This window comes from Agelaius tricolor, unplaced genomic scaffold (assembly GCF_023055355.1).
Source record: "Agelaius tricolor isolate 1412-34295 unplaced genomic scaffold, bAgeTri1.0.p SCAF_2, whole genome shotgun sequence".
NCBI lineage: Eukaryota > Metazoa > Chordata > Aves > Passeriformes > Icteridae > Agelaius > Agelaius tricolor.
This window is the reverse complement of record NW_027269262.1, coordinates 8,042,292-8,059,923: the sequence shown is the minus strand read 5'-3', so window position 1 is coordinate 8,059,923 and position 17,632 is coordinate 8,042,292. Positions and strand designations below refer to the sequence as shown.

At 39.7% G+C, this 17,632-nt stretch overlaps 1 protein-coding gene across 2 annotated transcripts in view; it reads left to right on the top strand.

Annotated features, from left to right (window-relative positions):
- Positions 1–17,632, top strand: part of HIVEP1 (HIVEP zinc finger 1) — a 128,179-nt gene that overhangs the window by 3,083 nt on the left and 107,464 nt on the right. For both annotated transcript variants that reach the window (XM_071452048.1, XM_071452029.1), the window contains exon 2: positions 1,426–1,572. In XM_071452048.1, the coding sequence (XP_071308149.1) occupies positions 1,533–1,572 (40 nt within the window). In that variant the 5' untranslated portion in view covers positions 1,426–1,532. The remainder of the gene's footprint in view (positions 1–1,425; positions 1,573–17,632) is intronic.

Here is a 17,632-nt window from a genome sequence, read left to right as displayed (position 1 = left end):
CTTGAAAAACAATGTAAGTGCCCCTAAATTAATACTTACAACAAATGCTAAGAACTCTACATCCTTCCTCCTTCAAACAGCTGTCCTTAATCAATTTGCCTATATTAGGGGCCATTCCAAAGTTCATACAGTTTTAAAAAAATTATTCCTAATGTTTAATAAAAAGAAAAATCTGTTGACATGAAATAGAATTATTTTATAAAGAAGCAGAAGCTTGTTATTTTTTAATTTTGTTTAGATGGAAGAGTGTAATTACACCAGTCATTTTCTTCTTTAGGTTCTTGTGTGTAAGTAGTTTTCCATAGGTCTTTGAGAGATTTCACATCCTGTATCAGAAACCGAACAAAACGCTCATTGAACTGTTAGCAATTCCTAAGAATGTTTGAAAAGTAAGAAAGTGCAGGTAGGTCAAGAGCTAGTGTGATCCTCAACTGTACACTGATATTTCAGCAGAACTATCCCATGGGGAATTCTTCCAAACTTACATGCTGCATGTAAGGATTCTGTAGGTAATGTTACAAATTGGATGATGCTTTGTGTGTTTGCCCTCCCCTCTGTACTTCCCCCACCCGAAGCTGAAGATGTGTATCTGAAAGCCAGATGCCAAATTTTGTTTAATTTTTTGGATTTATTTGCATGAGACGAGGGTTATTGGAAGATGTTTTCTGGCTAGAAAACAGCTGACAAATGTGGAAAAGTGTTTTCGTTTTCTCATGCTTCCTGAGTAATCCTAAAAGGAGTTTCAGCCTCACGTGGTTCTCTTAAGATACTGGAACGCTTGCCTCCATAAAACCTGTTGAGGAATCCGTTCAGTGCAGGTTGTGCAGCCGCCCTGGGAGCTGCAGGTTGAGCTCTGGGTGGCGGGAGCCCGGGGCAAGAGGCCGGGAAGTGGTGCCGACGCTTTGCACAACAAAGGGCACCAGGATCTGTCGCCCTGCCGGGGGACAGGGACGCAGCGGGAACCCGGGACTCAGCTGGAAGACCCCTGACGCTGGCACGCATAAGTCTGGGAGGGCGTAACAGCCCGGGGGATCCTTGAGGATCCCTCCTCTGAGGCACCAGCTTGGGCTGTTACTCTGTTGTTGCGCCGTGAAAAAATTACTTAATGGACCGGGGGTCTGTGACTTTGCTGTGGGAAATGTGGGTTGAGCCGGCAAGGAAATCTTGTGTGTGAGAGTGGAGAGTGGAGGGAGTCAAGCCTACTGTGAAAAGAATTCGGTCCCAGCAGTGTAACTCTGGTGGTCGGAGTGTGACTGCCAGGGTGGCTCCTAGGCTGTCAGAAAGGAAAGATTCTTTAGCAAATCATAGGTGCAGAAATATTTCTTACTAATTTCCATAGTCATTTGAAGATGAAAGGGATCAGATAGGTATCTTTGTTTTTCTTATTGATGCCTTCATCTCATAACTTTCTCTCTGTTTTTTTAGCATACGGATTAACTGAGGCCTTTGACAAGTTTATGGAGCTGCCATCTCTCTGCTTGCTGTACTTTCCGTTTCTGAGAGGAGAAAGTGGTGCATGAGATTAGAGGAAAATGCCTCGGACAAAGCAGATACATCCCAGAAATCTGAGAGGTATGTAGCTCTCAGTTGAGAAGGAAAAGCTCTTGGGAAACTTGGTTGCAGTTTCAATTATGAGGTTAAAGGAATATGTATTTAAGAAGTTGGTTTTGTTCCAAAAGTAACTTGTAAGCAAGTTTTAGGAGTTGTCTGTGAGACCGCTCTAATTTTCACAGAGAATAACTGGAACATGTCCTTATTCCTGCAGTCTGTGTACTTGACAGCATTCTTGATGTTCTCCAGCTTACAGCAATAGCCAGCATGAACTTTGAAAATGCAAAGGAAGAAGCAGTTTCCTTATCAGAGAATTTACAGTTGAAATACAGGGGGAGGTGGGAAATGGGTGTGACATGGCAGAACTTGATGTCCTGCAGCCGGTAGTTGTTTTTCTTTAATAGTTGCCAGTTTAGCTTGCTTTTGAGGGGATCAAAACCTCCTCCCATGCATGGCTTCTCACTATTTATCTATCACCTGTCACGCATGCTACCTTGAGCATTGCTAGGTTTGACCTTGGTCTCCTTGCTCTCCTGCCTTTGCACAGCCACATGGTAGCTTGGCTCTAAGGGGCAAGCAGGTGAGAAAGCTGCTCTGCAAACTGGCAAGCTTACATGTCCTGGCATTTCCTTGAACAAAATCCCAGTGCACTTTATCAATCCCATGTGAATGTGAGGAATCTGATCCTATGGGTATTTGTTACTGCCTTGGTAGAAGTGGCCCTAGAGGAATTAAATGAGAGGAAAAATGCAGGTTGGTTGAAGAGCAGACATCCGTGTTGAGGGAGAACACGCTTCCATCCCCGCCCTTTTGCCCAGCTTTTGGAAGAACATGCTTCCACCTGCACCCTTACATGTAGCTGTCATCAGCTTTTTTCAGCTTAATTTTACAGTTGCAGTATGGAAGCATCCCTTCAGAGGAAAAAAGCCATTACAAAACCACAAAAATCAACATAAAGCTTTAGGGGCAGGAACAGCATTTGATTCTGGTTTTAACTTTTTTATGTCAAAACACAGCAAACATTCTTATGTGTCTCAGTTAGTTTACAGTTGAGAGTCTCTCAAGGGCTTGTGCATACAGCTGTATCTGAGACCTCATGTTTGCAGACTGTTGTCATTGCTACCACTAACAGTCTCTTCTGGAGAAGACATTTTTGTAGTGTCTTTATTCAGGAAGTGCTGAGTAGCATTTTGGTATGATGGATAAACCTCTTTCACAGATCAGGGATTTTACATTTCTCCTTCTTACAGGATGTGAAGTAATAAATCAGAACTGAGTTTTCAATATTGCTGCTTACCAAGTTGCTGACATAACTGAGCTTATGTTTTCTGATCAAATATGAGACTGATCTAATTTTAGTACTCTGATATCTACTCCTGTATTGCTTGAAACTTAATAGGAGTTAAATCTATTGTAAAGCTCTCTATTCACTTAAATAAATAATCTAATTAAACTCTTTAATTGTGTAAGAAATTAGTTGCCTTTTTTTCCTTGCATAATTTCTCTAGTCATTTAGCTTTTATCAATCCCGTTACAGCAGTTTTCATCAGTTCCTATTTTTCTTCAACTAATGGAGTTCTTGAATGAATTGAGATGGGTTAAATGTTGGGAAGGGAAATAGCAGTGTATACAGCAAGCCCATAGTTAGAAATTATGTTGGAACAGCTCAATGATTGTCAAAACTACACAGGTTGCTATAAACTTCAGCACCTTGTGAGCAGATATTGCTACTGTCACGGGTTGTTAGAGGTGAAGTGATTTGAAAAATCAGTTTACTTCTCATTAGTTGTACACAATTTCCATTTCTAGTCTAGATAATGAAGAAAACTGGATTTCACTTTCTGTAGTCTCCTTATCAGTCCCTGAGAGCATTGCAGAAAATACTTGCTTTGAACACAATATCTCTCACAAACTCTCAGTTTGTGCTGGAACTTGGGGAAATTGAAAAGTTTCACAGGTCTGTTTTCTGACAGCTTATTTGTGCGTATGCAAAGTTAGACACATCTTAAATTGATGCTATTAATTAACCATTAAAACTTTTAAAAAAGGGTGGTTTAGCATATGGTTTAATCCATGGTAATTGGTATTGATGACAACTAAGTGTGCAAAAAAGCATAAATGTATATGGTCGAAGGTGAAACTCAGCAAACTTGGCAATCAAAACAATATGTTCTGTAACATTTGAAAGACAAAGATGTAAGATTAAGTAACCTGTGTTTTTACAGGTTTTTAGGTTAAAAGCTATTTTTACGTTGTCTAAACCTGATTGTCACCTTTTGTACTATGTACAAAGAACACTCCATGGCCTTACCTGGCTTCTCCCTCCCTGCTGCCAGCTCCTCTCATTGCCCCATAGCAATCAAGTTGCCAACAGCTTTAACTAGACTTGCTCAGAGCCCATCAATGTTTAACTTTTTTGGAGATCACTGTAGAACAACCCTTGAGACTCCCTCTATGCTGTTGTGCATTAGATGAGTTATTTGGGTTGCACTTGCAGTCCAAATCAGCCTGGAGAATAAATAGCCACCTTCAAGAACCTAAAGTATTTTCCCTTAAAAAAACCCCAACACAATCCTTCTCTCCCTTCCTGCCAAGAAAACACACAGGAGAAAAACCACCATAGAAATCCCCCCCCACACACTCCCATTAGTTAATTTGAGGTTTGCTGCAATGTAGGAATAAGTTTTGAAGGTTTTAATATTGGCTGTGTTTACTGTAAGCAACCTTATTGTCTGGGGAAAATAAAGTAACATTGTTTAATATAGAGAGCTAAATTTAAGATTTTGTTAGGAAACCTTAGGGCTCTTTGTTTTCTATCATGGCTTGATTTTGCTCATTTTGTATATTCTGTGAAATCTGACAGCCTTTGGCAGAAAAGCTGCTGCCCTAAAGTGTTAGGATCAGTGAAGATCCTTATATTCTGAAGATTTCACTGTCTGCTTGTAGATGATGGAATATAGTGCTATACTGACCTGATTTTACAACAGGAAAAGAAACCTATATAAGCAAGATGGGGTATGGGAAACATTATTTTGCAAATAAAACCGAATCTAGATAGTTGACCATTTGTTTTCATGAGTGTATTAGTGACATGGCTTTGATGCCTGTTTGCATCTGAAAGAGCATGTTGAATCTGAAGGTACCAATAAGACGTGCTGTGCTGCCCTTGTTTCATTAGATTGTTTTGTCATATCAGCCTTCCCTGCTCCTCACTGCAAATGCGTCCCTAATGTGAAACACGTTGCCATCACCAGTGGGCTGCTTTGGTAAGAGGAGTCATACACAGTATCAGGCTGAGTCTCCTGACCAACTTACAAGTCGTTGTCATCCCCAGCAATGGGGCTGAGTCGCTAAAATTTGAGAGAAATTACAGTTTTCTATGTCTCAAAGAAAGATGTGGATTGGGTGCATGGAAGTTCTGGAGAGTGTTTAGTGGTTTCAGAGGTGAAGGCCAAAGGTATGGGTGGGAAAAGCCTGGTATGGGTTGTCCATTAGTGATGTGACTGGAGCTGAGTTCGTAAGCAGGTGTTCCTGATGTTGTCCTAGTCTTTTAAATATTAATATTATGTATTGTGTTGCTAATCAAAAGCATCATCATTCCTCCTTCAGAAAACAAAAAGGGAAATATTTGCAAAAGAGGAAAATACCTGTCTTGCTCAGACACCCAGAGGTCTCATTTTCTTATTTTTCTTTACTGTTTCAGCTCACTAAAACTAACAAAAAGACTCCTTTGCATGTGGCTGCACTCTGTATTTACATGGCCAATTGATCCACACGTGTAACAAAACATTTCATGGAATCTGTAATATATTCCCAGAAGTACAGTTACATTAGAGAATCATGCTTTTAGCAGGGCTGAGTGGGCTTGGTTTGTTGTCAGATGGTTCTGAGGATATAGAAGGAAAAATGGCTCATGTTTTTGTTTACTTAAGAAGTACCCAATTGCAGAGTTTAAAATGAAAAGTTTTGTTATGTGTACCCTGTTTAGCACAGTGCTGTGATTCACCAAAACAAAACTGTAACAAATATTTTGATTTTTGTCTCTTTCTTGATAAGCTTTCTGTTATTTTTTCAGAAGACAAGTTGTTGCTGTTTTTCCTTCTCAATCAAGTATTTCTCTTTGGAAACAATGGCAGACAGGCCCATAATGTTCAACAGCTGCTTCCAAATCTTCTAGTGCTTTGCATTTGATAAGGAAATGCAAGTATAATATAAGTAACTTTGCTAAATAGGTTGATAGCTTTGCAATAATCTAAAAGTCATGCTTAAGTTTGCTGGAAAGCTGTGTATGTAATGGCTTTAAAATGTCCAGAAGAGCTGGGCATCTTCTGCTTCTCAAGTGTGAGTTAACAAAGTCTCTCTGTGTTGTTTTAAGATTGTAATGTGCTTTTAGTGCTGAAATAGGTCTGTCTGTGTTGAAAGCTGACAGATTGATACTCCTTATTAGTGTTGGTTTTGTAGTCTAAGTTATGAATAGATTTGTGTGCTGTACTTTATTCATGATTTTCATCAAATGCCTTAATAAAAATATTGAGCTTTCTCAAGGCTTGCTTCTAGAATTTGTGCTTGCTTGAGTCAAAAGAAGTGTAAAAGCACACTTGACTTTTGGGTCTTTGTATTGTTTCTGAGACAAAAGTGATGCCCTAGTTTAGGATGTTCCAGAGGGGCTGCTGGTGCAGTATTAGTACACCAGAAGTGCTGGTGGTCTGCACTTTGTAGCTTACTTGTGGGCATCTGTAAAGGTGTTGCATATGTGTCTTGCCTAAGTTTCTGGAGCAAGAGTGAGACACAGGTGGAACAAGAAGAGTTTTGACTTGGTGACTTTGCTACAGAAAATATCCCGTGATTTGGCAGCAGTTTTTGTTTCTGTATGTCAGATAGTTTTGTATAATTCATTCTACAAGCCAAATCTGTGCTCCAGACATCTCTCATGAAGGTAGAGAGAATGCATGGCTCTATTGATTTATCTCCCATTGGAGTACCAGCAGATCCACCTGTAATGCAGTGAATAGACAGATCTCCTGTTGACCACAGAAGTACTCTCTTCCTGTGTGTCTTGAGTTTCTCTTTTGGGATGTGGAAGGATAATGTTTCTTTTTTTGCTTTTTTTTGTTTTACTGGTTAAAGGTGTAGGATCTTTAGTCTGTGTCTTATGGTGTGTATGGTCCAGCATCTTGTAAATTAGATATCAATGTGCCTGCAGACCTTAAATTTTATTGTAATGTGAATGATGTCTAAATGCAATAAACTGTCCCACATACTCCATGGTGTAAGAAAGGCTATGTTTAAAGCTGCAATTTGCCACCTTTTCCAATCACCTCTATTGCTTCTGTCTCATTGTGCCATGTTCCCAAATTTGATCTTGTGTTTTCAGCAGGGTGTAGACCTATTCACTGCCAGGATGGTTGGGATCTTTTGTCAGTAGCCACAGTTGATGGACAAAAGCCTGTTGAGAGTGGATTGCAAGAGGGGAGGGAACAGTAGGGTGGGTAACACTGGTCACTGTTGCCTTGAGACAGCTCTGTTGAATTTCTGCATCTACCACTGAGTTTCTTGTGTTGAGACTGAGAGATTCTGTTACACCAAACCTTTGCAGCCACCCACTAATGGTGAGTGCTGCACTTTGCCTTGAGATACCCAGGCACAAGTTCTGAGTTTATGCAACAACAGTTGTTTGACTATAGTGACAGCTTGGTGCAAAATACTGCAAAAGTACATGAAAAAAAAAAATCAATGTCTAGGTGATGTAAACTGAAGATCAAAATTAGCCAGCAATTTTGGCATATCTTTTAATTTCTCTCTGTCTCTTAATCTTTCTATGCCTCTGTTTTCTGCTGTAAACTGAATATACCAGTTCCACATCAGCTTTTAATGACTCAGAAGATGAAGTTGTTGGTGTTGTGAAGCAGACACTTGGTGGCTAAATAACGGAAAAGATGATGAAGAAACTGGTAGTAAACAGAGCCAAGCAGTGAGCACAGCTCAGTTTGCAACTGGCTTCGTTTGCATAAACACCCTTGCTTTTGGCATCTTCCAACTTCTTGCTGCTTCACCTCACAGTTCTTAACATTTAGAAGGTATTCTTAAAGCTTACTTCCTAGCTTCCAAAATAGCAAACTAAAAGCCCAAGACATTCCACCATATCTAACCACAAAGTTGTTCTGTGAGTCATCGACATTTTAGGACCTCAAGCAGCAGCGCAGGTTTCTGTTGTGTGAGTTGGGCAGCCTGTGCTGGTGTGCCCTGCCTGGACCTGGCACAGGGCTCTGGAGAAAGGAATCTCTCCCATCAGTGAGTGTTCCTCATCATGTGTCAGAGTTTCACACTGTTGCCGAGAAAGCCCCTGAAGCCAGGAGGGAATACTCACTGGCAGGAAAGGTCTCTAGAGAGGAACTCCTTTAATGTCATTTCTCAGTTGGTTTTGAGACTGGTTTAAGCCATTGCTGCTGGAAGAGGAATGGGTGTAGTGGTCCTGCCTCCTGCCCACCTCAGATGCTTGTTGCCCTTCTCGCTTGTCTGTTTGCTGGCCCCACCATGGAAGTAGTGGCACCCAGAGCGAGTTATGCCTCAGCATCATCTGAGTTGGCTTTTTGGGCTGGGTTGGTTGTTCCCTGATGCTGTACACCCTTGCTGGAGCTGGTGGCAGTGGCAGACAGGGAGAGATAGTGCAGAGGCAGGAGTTGCCCTGAGCCTCTTGCTTGAACTCATGGTGAAACTATGTTGTAGGCCTCTATTTGCCATCTGTGAGCAGCAGGCTTTTTTAAGCTTCTTTAATTGCCCAAAAGCAGGTCTAGATTTTCATGAGGATAACGAAAGGTGTGTTCCCTCTTTCTGCTTTCTTTGCTTTGCTTTCCAGAACCCTCCTTCTACTGACGAATTTCCAAGCTTCACAAGTGATGCAGGTTCTTAATGGATGACTTAAGGAATTATATTGTACTGGTAAGCCAGCAGGAAACTGAACTGGTCTCAGCTGACACCTTAATGAAAAATAAAATAAAACACTGTCTCTAAAATGTGGCATAGAACTTTCATTCAGAATGAAAAAAAATCAGCTAAGGTTTATCAAATTAATAAGGAGGCCCAGAAAACTAAACTTGATTGTAGCTGGCACTGACAGCTCTGAATATGTATAGATTTTTGCATATTCATGCTAAATATTGCGAAAAGAGAATTGGAATAATACAAAGAGAATCTACTGGATATAGACCATGGTGAAAATAGGTGCTCTCAGAGGGAGTTAAAATAACATGAAGGAAGAGGGTGTAAGAATGGTATTCCAGCTAACAGGATTGCAGAGAAATACCTGCTACAATGTTGATAAAAAAATAAAAGAATGGAGGAAGGAGCTTAGTTCTGCTCTTTTGCTTTCAGGAAACAACAAATTGTATTTTTATCGAATAGAAAACCATTATAATTGCAGTTAGATAGTGGTATTGAGCTAGAAAGGGATGGTCAAGGGTAATGTCAAAAAAATTGAATTCCTATGGAAACAAAAAAGTAACAGTGAACTGGGTCTTGAAAGCTACATATAAGCCAGTTTAGATTTCTTTCAGAATTCAGTGAAGTGGAAACAGTGAACATCTTTAAATCTGCATCACCTTTACATCTGTATCTTCCTTATTGCTAATTGAGCGTGGAGTAAGAAATGCTACAGAATTTGACATTTGCTGAAGCACGAACTCCAGCGTGTTAGGAAGGTCATGAAGAAAATGGTAGCTGTGGAAAGAGAAACAAAAAGTAAGATTTCAGCAGTTGTTCTTGCAAGTATTTCTATTACAGCAGGCAGTTGACCTTGGGATGAAACTAAGACCAGTCTTTTTAGACCAAAAGCAATTACATTTTCTAAGAACCAAGCTTTCTTATGGGCATTTAGGAGAATATGGCTTTTTGTTTGGTTTTCTGGGTTTTTTTTTTAAATCCTCGCATCTCAGAATCAATATTTGGGTTGCTGTGTGTATGTAAGGTAACTTTAAATGGCAGATGGGTGTTTGTGTGTAAAAAACCAGAACAAACAAATGAAAAACCCAACAGCCACCACTAATATGTAACCATCTGAAAGAAACATGTAAAGAGCAAAATTCCAGAGAACCTTGGTTAAGAGAGCCTTCTTGCAGATTTATGGTCAACTACACCTTAAATGGCTGTTTTGAAAAAGGCAAAGGCTTGTGGTCTGGTGTTTTCACATATGACTTTTTTGGGCTTCAGAACTATGCAAGTTTGTCTGTTGACTCTTGTCAGTATTTTCAAACTTTGAAGTCTTCAGTCCACTGGGCTTTGCAGTTGTGGTAGTGTTACTGCCATGTCTTATATCCAGCCCAATAAACTATCCAAGAACATTGTTACCATTTAAAAATACTTGTTCTAATTAATTTTCCTTAATAAAAATACCAGAGGAATAAGTAACAAATAATGAATAATAAAGCCATCGTTACTATGATTGAAAGGGCTTGTGTTCCAAGTACTTTACTGCTGCTCCAGGTGAGGATTCTTATCTGTGGAAAGAATTCCCAGTCTTTAGCTGGGCAGACAGGCATGCAGGACCTTGGGCAGGGAGCTCAGTAACACAGTTGCCTGTATGTTAGGTGGGAGCATCTGACCTAACCCTTTGAAAAATTGTTGAGAAAATGAAAACTGTTTTTTTTCTAACCACAGTCTGTTGCTACCTTCAAAACAATCACTCATTGCCCACCTTAATGTATTCAGGAAACTTTGCAAAAGACTGTTTTGAGAGTTATCTTGTTTTGTTTTGGTTTTTAATGCAGGAATTGTTCCCTTTCATGGTGTGTATTCTGAGTTTCTTCTTACAATCAGATATTTTGATTTCAAATTGCAAACTGCTGTAAATATTTATGCTGGAAAACATAAAGGAGACTTCCTAGAGCCACACATTTTTAGAGAGCTGGTTATACCAGTACAGAGTTCCTAGGCTGGTTCATTCTTTGGTATGTTGGAGTTCTGTGTTAGGCATTTTAGTTCAGAAATGGCTTACGAGATTATGGAGAGAGAAACTGAGGCTCTTAGTTGGAAAAGTAAGATTTCCCTTGCTGTGTTAAAACAGATGAATTAACTGGACTTTAGGTTTCCAAATCACATGTGTTGGGCAAAGTGCAGTCTTTCCCACCACTTGTTTAAATGTATCACAACTCAGAATATTTACATTTAGAGGAAGGAGGGGGGAAAACACCATGGCAGATTTTTGGAGCCTTCAGTAAAGCATTTATGAGGGAAGTAGGGAAGCTCTAGTTCAGTAGGTGAGGCAGTGCTGTTTGTTTTTAAGAGCTTTATAAATGCCTTTAAAGCTCCTCTCAGAATGAGGCTGCTCAGGGACTATGATGGCTTAGCAATTCCTGTACAACCTTTAGTGGAGGGCTGAAGAAGAAATCTCTTTGTCAGGATCCACAGGTTTTGAAAAGCAGAAGGAGGATTTTTACTAAGGCGAAGTTGAAAAAGTATCTGTAATTGAAAATTTAATCTTTATCACATGCATGTGGCCAGTTCAGTAAACTGGACTTAACATCTTTGATTACCAACAGAAAGTAGAGAATGCATGTTCATATTTTAAATACCCATGAACTTTCTTCCTGCTGAATTCCTGTGTGTTTTAAAGATAAGTTCTCAGCAAGTGCCCTTTGTAAATTCCAGGATAGACCTGTGCTGAAACTGGGAAAGGTTTGGAATGAGCTGCAGGGAGGAAAAGCAGCGGTTCAGCAGGAGCCCGTGGTGTAGTGTCGCTACAAAACAACTGTGTGTGTGTTCCTAGTTACCTATGAAATATGTGGCTTACTCCCTGCCAGCAGTGGTAGTCATGGAATATCCAGAGCACACCGCATGATTTCCTCTGATTTTTGGCCTAATTTTGAGGGCTGGGAAGTAGGGTAAGTTAATATTAAATGGCATTGTTTTTAACTGCTGAGCTCTGTTAAGTCAGATGGGAGATTGCAGGCTTGTTCTTACCCTAAAGGTTGCAATGCAGACAGAATACAGAGCCAGGAAAAAGAAAAAAAAGTGTATGGAAGTGACACTTAAAATATAATTGCTGTGGTGGTTTTGTGTTCCATTACTGTAAGGAATCTCTAGCCACCATGCTTTTTGAAGTGATGTCTCATACTCAGTAGATGTATGGATTTTACCTTCCTCCCTGCTTTAGGATTTCTTACAGAAATAAGTATTTCTGTCACAGGTCCATGGAGAAAACACAATGGTGTATGTATTAATAGTGTTTCAAATACTATATTAGTATAATTTTATTAGAAGAATACCTAATATACCCAAGTGTTCCTGTAATTCTCCACTGTCAAGAGGCAGAGCAAGATATGTACATGGCATAGTTTAATGCCTGGAATTGTAAAAGAGTGTAAGGGCAGTGCTTTTGTGGCCAAGAGGCAGATTAGAAACTGTGAAAATACTAAACTTTATTGCAAGAATGATTTAGTCATTTTCAAGCATATCTTTATGTAGTTCACAGTGAGGACTTGCTGCATTTTTCTCAAGTATTGCATGTATTTGTTAGGAGGTGTGATAGTACCCTTTTTTGTGTTAACAGTTTATGGAACATTTAATTTTGTCCTCCCCTGGTGGTTTTTTTTCTTTATTTTAAACAACATACATTTCTGTGACAATAAAATATTACATTTATTTTAGAACACTGCCTGCGTGTGCTATATCCAGATATATGCATCTGTTAGTATGTTCAGAATAGTGTTTTCCTTACGGGCTTTTTTTCCTTTTCTTTCTTAAAATTCTGAAATGGTGATGTAACTTTTGGAGATATCAGGAGAAATTGCTGTTCTCATACCAGATGGTTTTCCTTTTGTCAGACTTATGAAATGCAATTGGTCCTTAGTGCCCTTTCAGCAAGGTCTGGTACCAGAATTGCTGCAGAACCTGGCTGCCATCCCTGTTCATGTACATGAAATCCATTGCTGCAGTGGAAGAAAGCATGCCAGTTTGTCTTGTTTGGCTCTAAAATGTGGGTCTGCTTCTCTGTTGAAAGGGTCAATCTTCTCTCTCTTAGACTCATTAATTGGCTAAAATCCTATCCTAGAGTGAGAGGGCATCACACACAAATGGGGCACATCCCAGAGCTCGTGGGACATTTTCATAGGCACCCAGGTGGGATGTGGGCTTGGCAAAAAACACATTTTAAACACATTTTAATTATTAATGTTTCCCCAGTATCTTATGACTGACTTTTACCATGCCTTTTCAAAAATAAATAAAGAGTATATTCTCCTTTAAGAATTTATTTTTTTAACAGCTTCTTTTTTTCTTCTTCTTCTGTGCTTTTTTTCTTTTCTATGATTCTGCGTGCTAATGCAAGTATGACAAACAGTCTAATGGGCATCTAGGAAACAGAAAAATTAATAGTGTGATCTTATTCCTGCCAGGTTTTTCCTTCTGTTTCAAAACCTGAAAAACCTTTGGTACTGAGAACATCTCACACATTTAGGTTTGCTCCTTGAACAAAGTTGTAGATACAAAAAAATACAGTTTAAGCATGTTCTTCAGGAGTAACATATGTATAGTGCTTTGAAAAAGCAGAACAAGAAGTTGGGTGTGGAGAAGCCAAGTTTGAAGGCTGGGATACATGTATGTAATGTGCTTGGGAAGCAAGGACAAGTAATGGATTTTCAGTATATCTGAAAACTGACCCCATTATTTTAGGCAGTGTTTCTACAAACAGTGTCTCCAAGATGAAAGAGAAAGTGTGCATATGGGTGCATTTCTCATAGATCTGTATAAACACATTTAGGACTGCTTGAAAGTGCAAAAAAAAACCCCAAACGGGTTAATATTGAAATATTTTCCCAACTTTTACAGTAATTTTAGTTCTTTTGTTCGTTTTTGGGGAAGGGGAAGGAGAGGGTGATTGGCAGTTCTCCCTGTTTTCCCATTTGTAGGAGATTGACATTCTAGCAGCTTTTCTTTTGAATGTTCAATGTCCATGCTTTAGCAAAACACTGATGAAATTTTCCAGTAGATCTCTTTAGTCAAAGGAAACTTGAGTGTGCTAAGCAGGCTGATGTGCCCCACATGCCTGGCAGACTCCTTTCTTGTGTCACTTAGTAGCCTCAGGGGTAAAAGGTAGATTGAAGGCACTAGAATATATTTTCCTGTGGACCTTAGTATTGCCTGCAGTCAAGTGGTAAAATGTAATAGATGCTGCTTGTGAATTTCTGATTTTCAGTTTGACTGCAAAATCAATTTGCACAGCATGGCCAGTGATGGTCCTAGCTCACCAGCATTGGCCTTCTGTAGTTGGATGTATTAATTTATAGAAACTGTTAAAAAGAACTTGGAAACAGGTGAGAATCTGAATATTAATTTCCTACAAGTGGGAACTATTGGCCTGAAAAGGATGTAGTCATCAGTGTTTTTCCAGAGCTGAAAGTTTCTGGCTAACCACGTAGTTCTGCAAGGGCATTCAGAAATATGAAATATTTTAAAATCTTATGTTATGAGGAAAAGGGAGACAGGAGACAAAGCCTGGTGTTAAGATAACAGAAGAGGGTTAATGCAAATGCACATTTATGTAGTGGTTACCTGCAAGTAAATTGCAGTCTCACATTTCTAGGAAACATTGTCCTAAAATGTGTCTCTTGAGCCCATGTTGTAAGTAATCAGCTTTTTCTCCAAGAGGCTTTAAAAACACAATTTTGGCAACAGTAACTAAGGCGGTATTTTACAGAAGAGCCCCCAGTAAATGGAAAGCAAGCTGGTAATCACTTTTGATTAACGGATCTGCATTCTGTTATTTAAATGTTTATATCCTGATTAGCATTTAGGCTGTATTTAAATATGCAATTTTATTTTAGCAAAATATGAGGCATGGAGAATGGAGATTATCTTTCAGATGCTAAATGCTGGGGATGTAAGGTGAAGAATGTGCACTTTTAAAGTGATATTGATGTGACTGATATTTTCACTTCCGTTGTGGGATTATGGAGTTTCATAATCATATATGACTAAAGGAAGAAGTCTTTGTGCCATTTAAGTTACAAAACTAAGTTTTAAAATAAGTATTGAGACTTTTTGTTCATGAACTAAATTTCTCTTGCTCCTCATTTTGTTAAACACAAAGCAAGTTGAGCTGGTACAAAAGTTGGTAAGTTTTTTCTCGATTATTTTAAGAATTGCCAAACTATGATAGCATCTGATCATCTAAATCTACATTTCCATTGCTTCATATATGTGTGGAGAATAGTTCCTCTGTTGCTCATAATGTGTTTTTTTTTCCATGCAAAAGCACTGATTCTGATGGCAGTTGTTAGCTACCAGAGATGGTGGTTTGCTTTGCCAAATCACTTCAACTGCAAAGCTGGTACTTTGTGTCCAAAGGAGCATGCACATCTTTCTGGGTTAAAGAAGATCCCAACTTGGTGAAAAACTGCCTGATTCAACAGAAAGGTTGGCCTGCCACGTAAGCATGCCATAAAAAATGAGCATCTGACAGCTCTGTGGCTTGAAATAGTAGATCTGACACAGGCATATGGAAAATTCATGCAACAGGAATACTGTATCAAAACAATTTCTGTAGAGAGGCAAAACGGAATCCTTTCCCTCCCTTCCTCCCCTCCTTTGCTTTCTCGTGACTCTGTTTTTATGTTGTTTGCTTCTTACCCTTTACCTTTTAAATGATTCCTCTTTAAAAACTGACATCTTGCACAAGGTTTGAGCTGTTCGCAAAGAAATTTTAGGTAGAGTGATTTAACTTTGAAAGGGGATATTGACACAGGAATAACATCAGGAAGGTGGGACACTTCTAAAAAGCCATGGCTCCTCTTCCTCTTAATGTGACTACCTGAAAGGAAAGACAATGTACTGTGCTCATGAGTTGGTCAGAGAATTCCTGCATAGGATGACTTGACTCTTCCTTCTTCCAAAGCAAACTCAATACCCTTTCTGGGCCTTCTGATGACACAAACCTTTTCTCCCCTCCACCTGCTGTATTTCTGTTGCATTAGGTTTGATACCCTCTGCAAGGTTTCTTATTAGTCTTCTACCTGGGCTTGGAGAGCAAAGACTTCTGTTTACACAGAAGGACTTCTGTTGTTGAGCTGGCAGAGGTTTGGAGGACTGGGAAGAATTAGAAAGTAAACATATGCAAGCAACAAATGGAACAATCGCCCTCCTCTCATGGTGAGCAAGTCTATAACTGATATTACTGGCTTATTTTTTTCATAATTTTCTTTTTTTTTATCCTCCCCTTCTGCTTTTCACATTTTTCACCAACTGTCATTGGGGTTTCCATAATTTTAGCTGCATTTCTTTCAACAGACCTTTGAAAATAAGATATTGCTGTTACAGCTACCACAAAGCAAAGAAGCAGAGGTGCAGAAGAACTAAGAGACAGCTTAACCAAGCGGTGTAGGCACTTTGGAATGGTCAGTTAGGGTCATGCTGGGAAATGAAGTTGGGTCTTTCCTGGTTGGCCTGGGTAGCAGTGGTTGCTGCTGACCCAGTGTTTTCCAACAGATCCTTTCCTAAAATGTTTGAGCTCTGTGGTTCTGTTTACGAGAACCACCCACTCATGTATTTGTGCCTACTACTACAGGGTATAGATTAATGAAATATAGATGTGTTTGTGCAGGGGCTCTTGCCTTTACACTGCCAGTGGGACACGACTGAGCAGCATCACCAGCTGCCCAGTCTGCATTTTCCTTTTATGAGTTCTATCTGAGGGAAGCTCTCTGTGGTGAATGATTACTGAAATGAAGTGCCTGAAGACACAGTTAGACTTTCATTCATCCTGAGATGTAATAAACATCTGTATATCTTGCTGCTGAGAGTTAATTTCCTTCAGTAGTGGCCAAGTCCTTCTCTGTGTCCCTGCAACCGTGTTTGTGTCTTCTGTTCGGCTGGGCTGTTGCAGTGAATATGGCAGGTATGCTGCTGAACGTGAAGAACTGTGTAGAGCCAGCCTGTGCAGTGGACTAGGACACGTACTCTTGATTTTGAATCGCCAGCAGGTTCAATGGAGCTTGGCCCCAGTTATGTATGGGCTGTGGAATTCTCATCTGTATGCAACCTCCATGAAGCAGCTGACTTCATGCCTGTGGAACTGCACTAGCCTAGGAACCATAAAACATGAATCATGGGAATGAGATCCTCATGGGAAGATAGAGGGAATAGACTTTTGGCTGCCCAGAGGGAGGAAAACTTATTCTCCACCACTGTGTGCTCAGGAGTGCTGAGGACCTTGGTGCAATGCTGCATTGGTGAAAATTGACATGGGTTTATCCCTCATGTGTGGCCAAGTGAGAAAAATGTGTTTGGCAAATGAATTTTAAAAAGCCTGGTTTGTTCCTTCTGTTTCATATGCAAATCCCAATGTTAGAACTGCAGATCTGCTTACTTAGTGTTTAGAAGTTGTAGAGGGCTAATGATGCTGCAGTGTGGGTGTGTGAAGCCACACTGCTGCTTTTTGTGTCATGTCAATTTTTTTGTCGTGTGCAAATCATCCAGGAGTCTGCCAACACATGGAGGAAGGGATGTCTCACTCCTGGTAAGTTGCTTCTTTGGTCCCTTGGTAAAACTGCTGGATCCACACATTGCTTAGCTTCTTTTGGAGCTCTTGCTAGCTATTCTAAATATTCATTAAGATAACAATGCAGCCTTCTAAGTAAAAAGCTCATTGGAAAAAAACATGAGCTTTTTCCAGAAGCAAATCCAATTGCCCCACCCATTTTCTTCAGAAACTGGAGCTGAGGCATTGCTACAGAAATTCCCTTCCAAGTAATGGTGGTTGCTTCATTCCCTTCCTAATAACTGCACTCCTGTGGTGCTGAAGTACAGAAATGCTTCCAGGCTCAGGGTCAAAATCGTCCATACAGTCACCAAAGAAAAGTAGTTTGCAGTTAAGTGAATAAATACATTTTCAAAGAAAAGCTTTGTCCATAACTCTCCTTATCTGACACTAATGGCGGAGCATGCAGCTGAGAGAAAGACAGGGGTAAATATTCCAATATTCCAGCTTAGTCATCTTTACTTCTTCCTGATTATCCCTTTCTATTCATGATTAATGGCCATGGAAATATTTTTAGACACTGTTTGTTCTTCTTTTCTTTTTTCTCAATAGAAA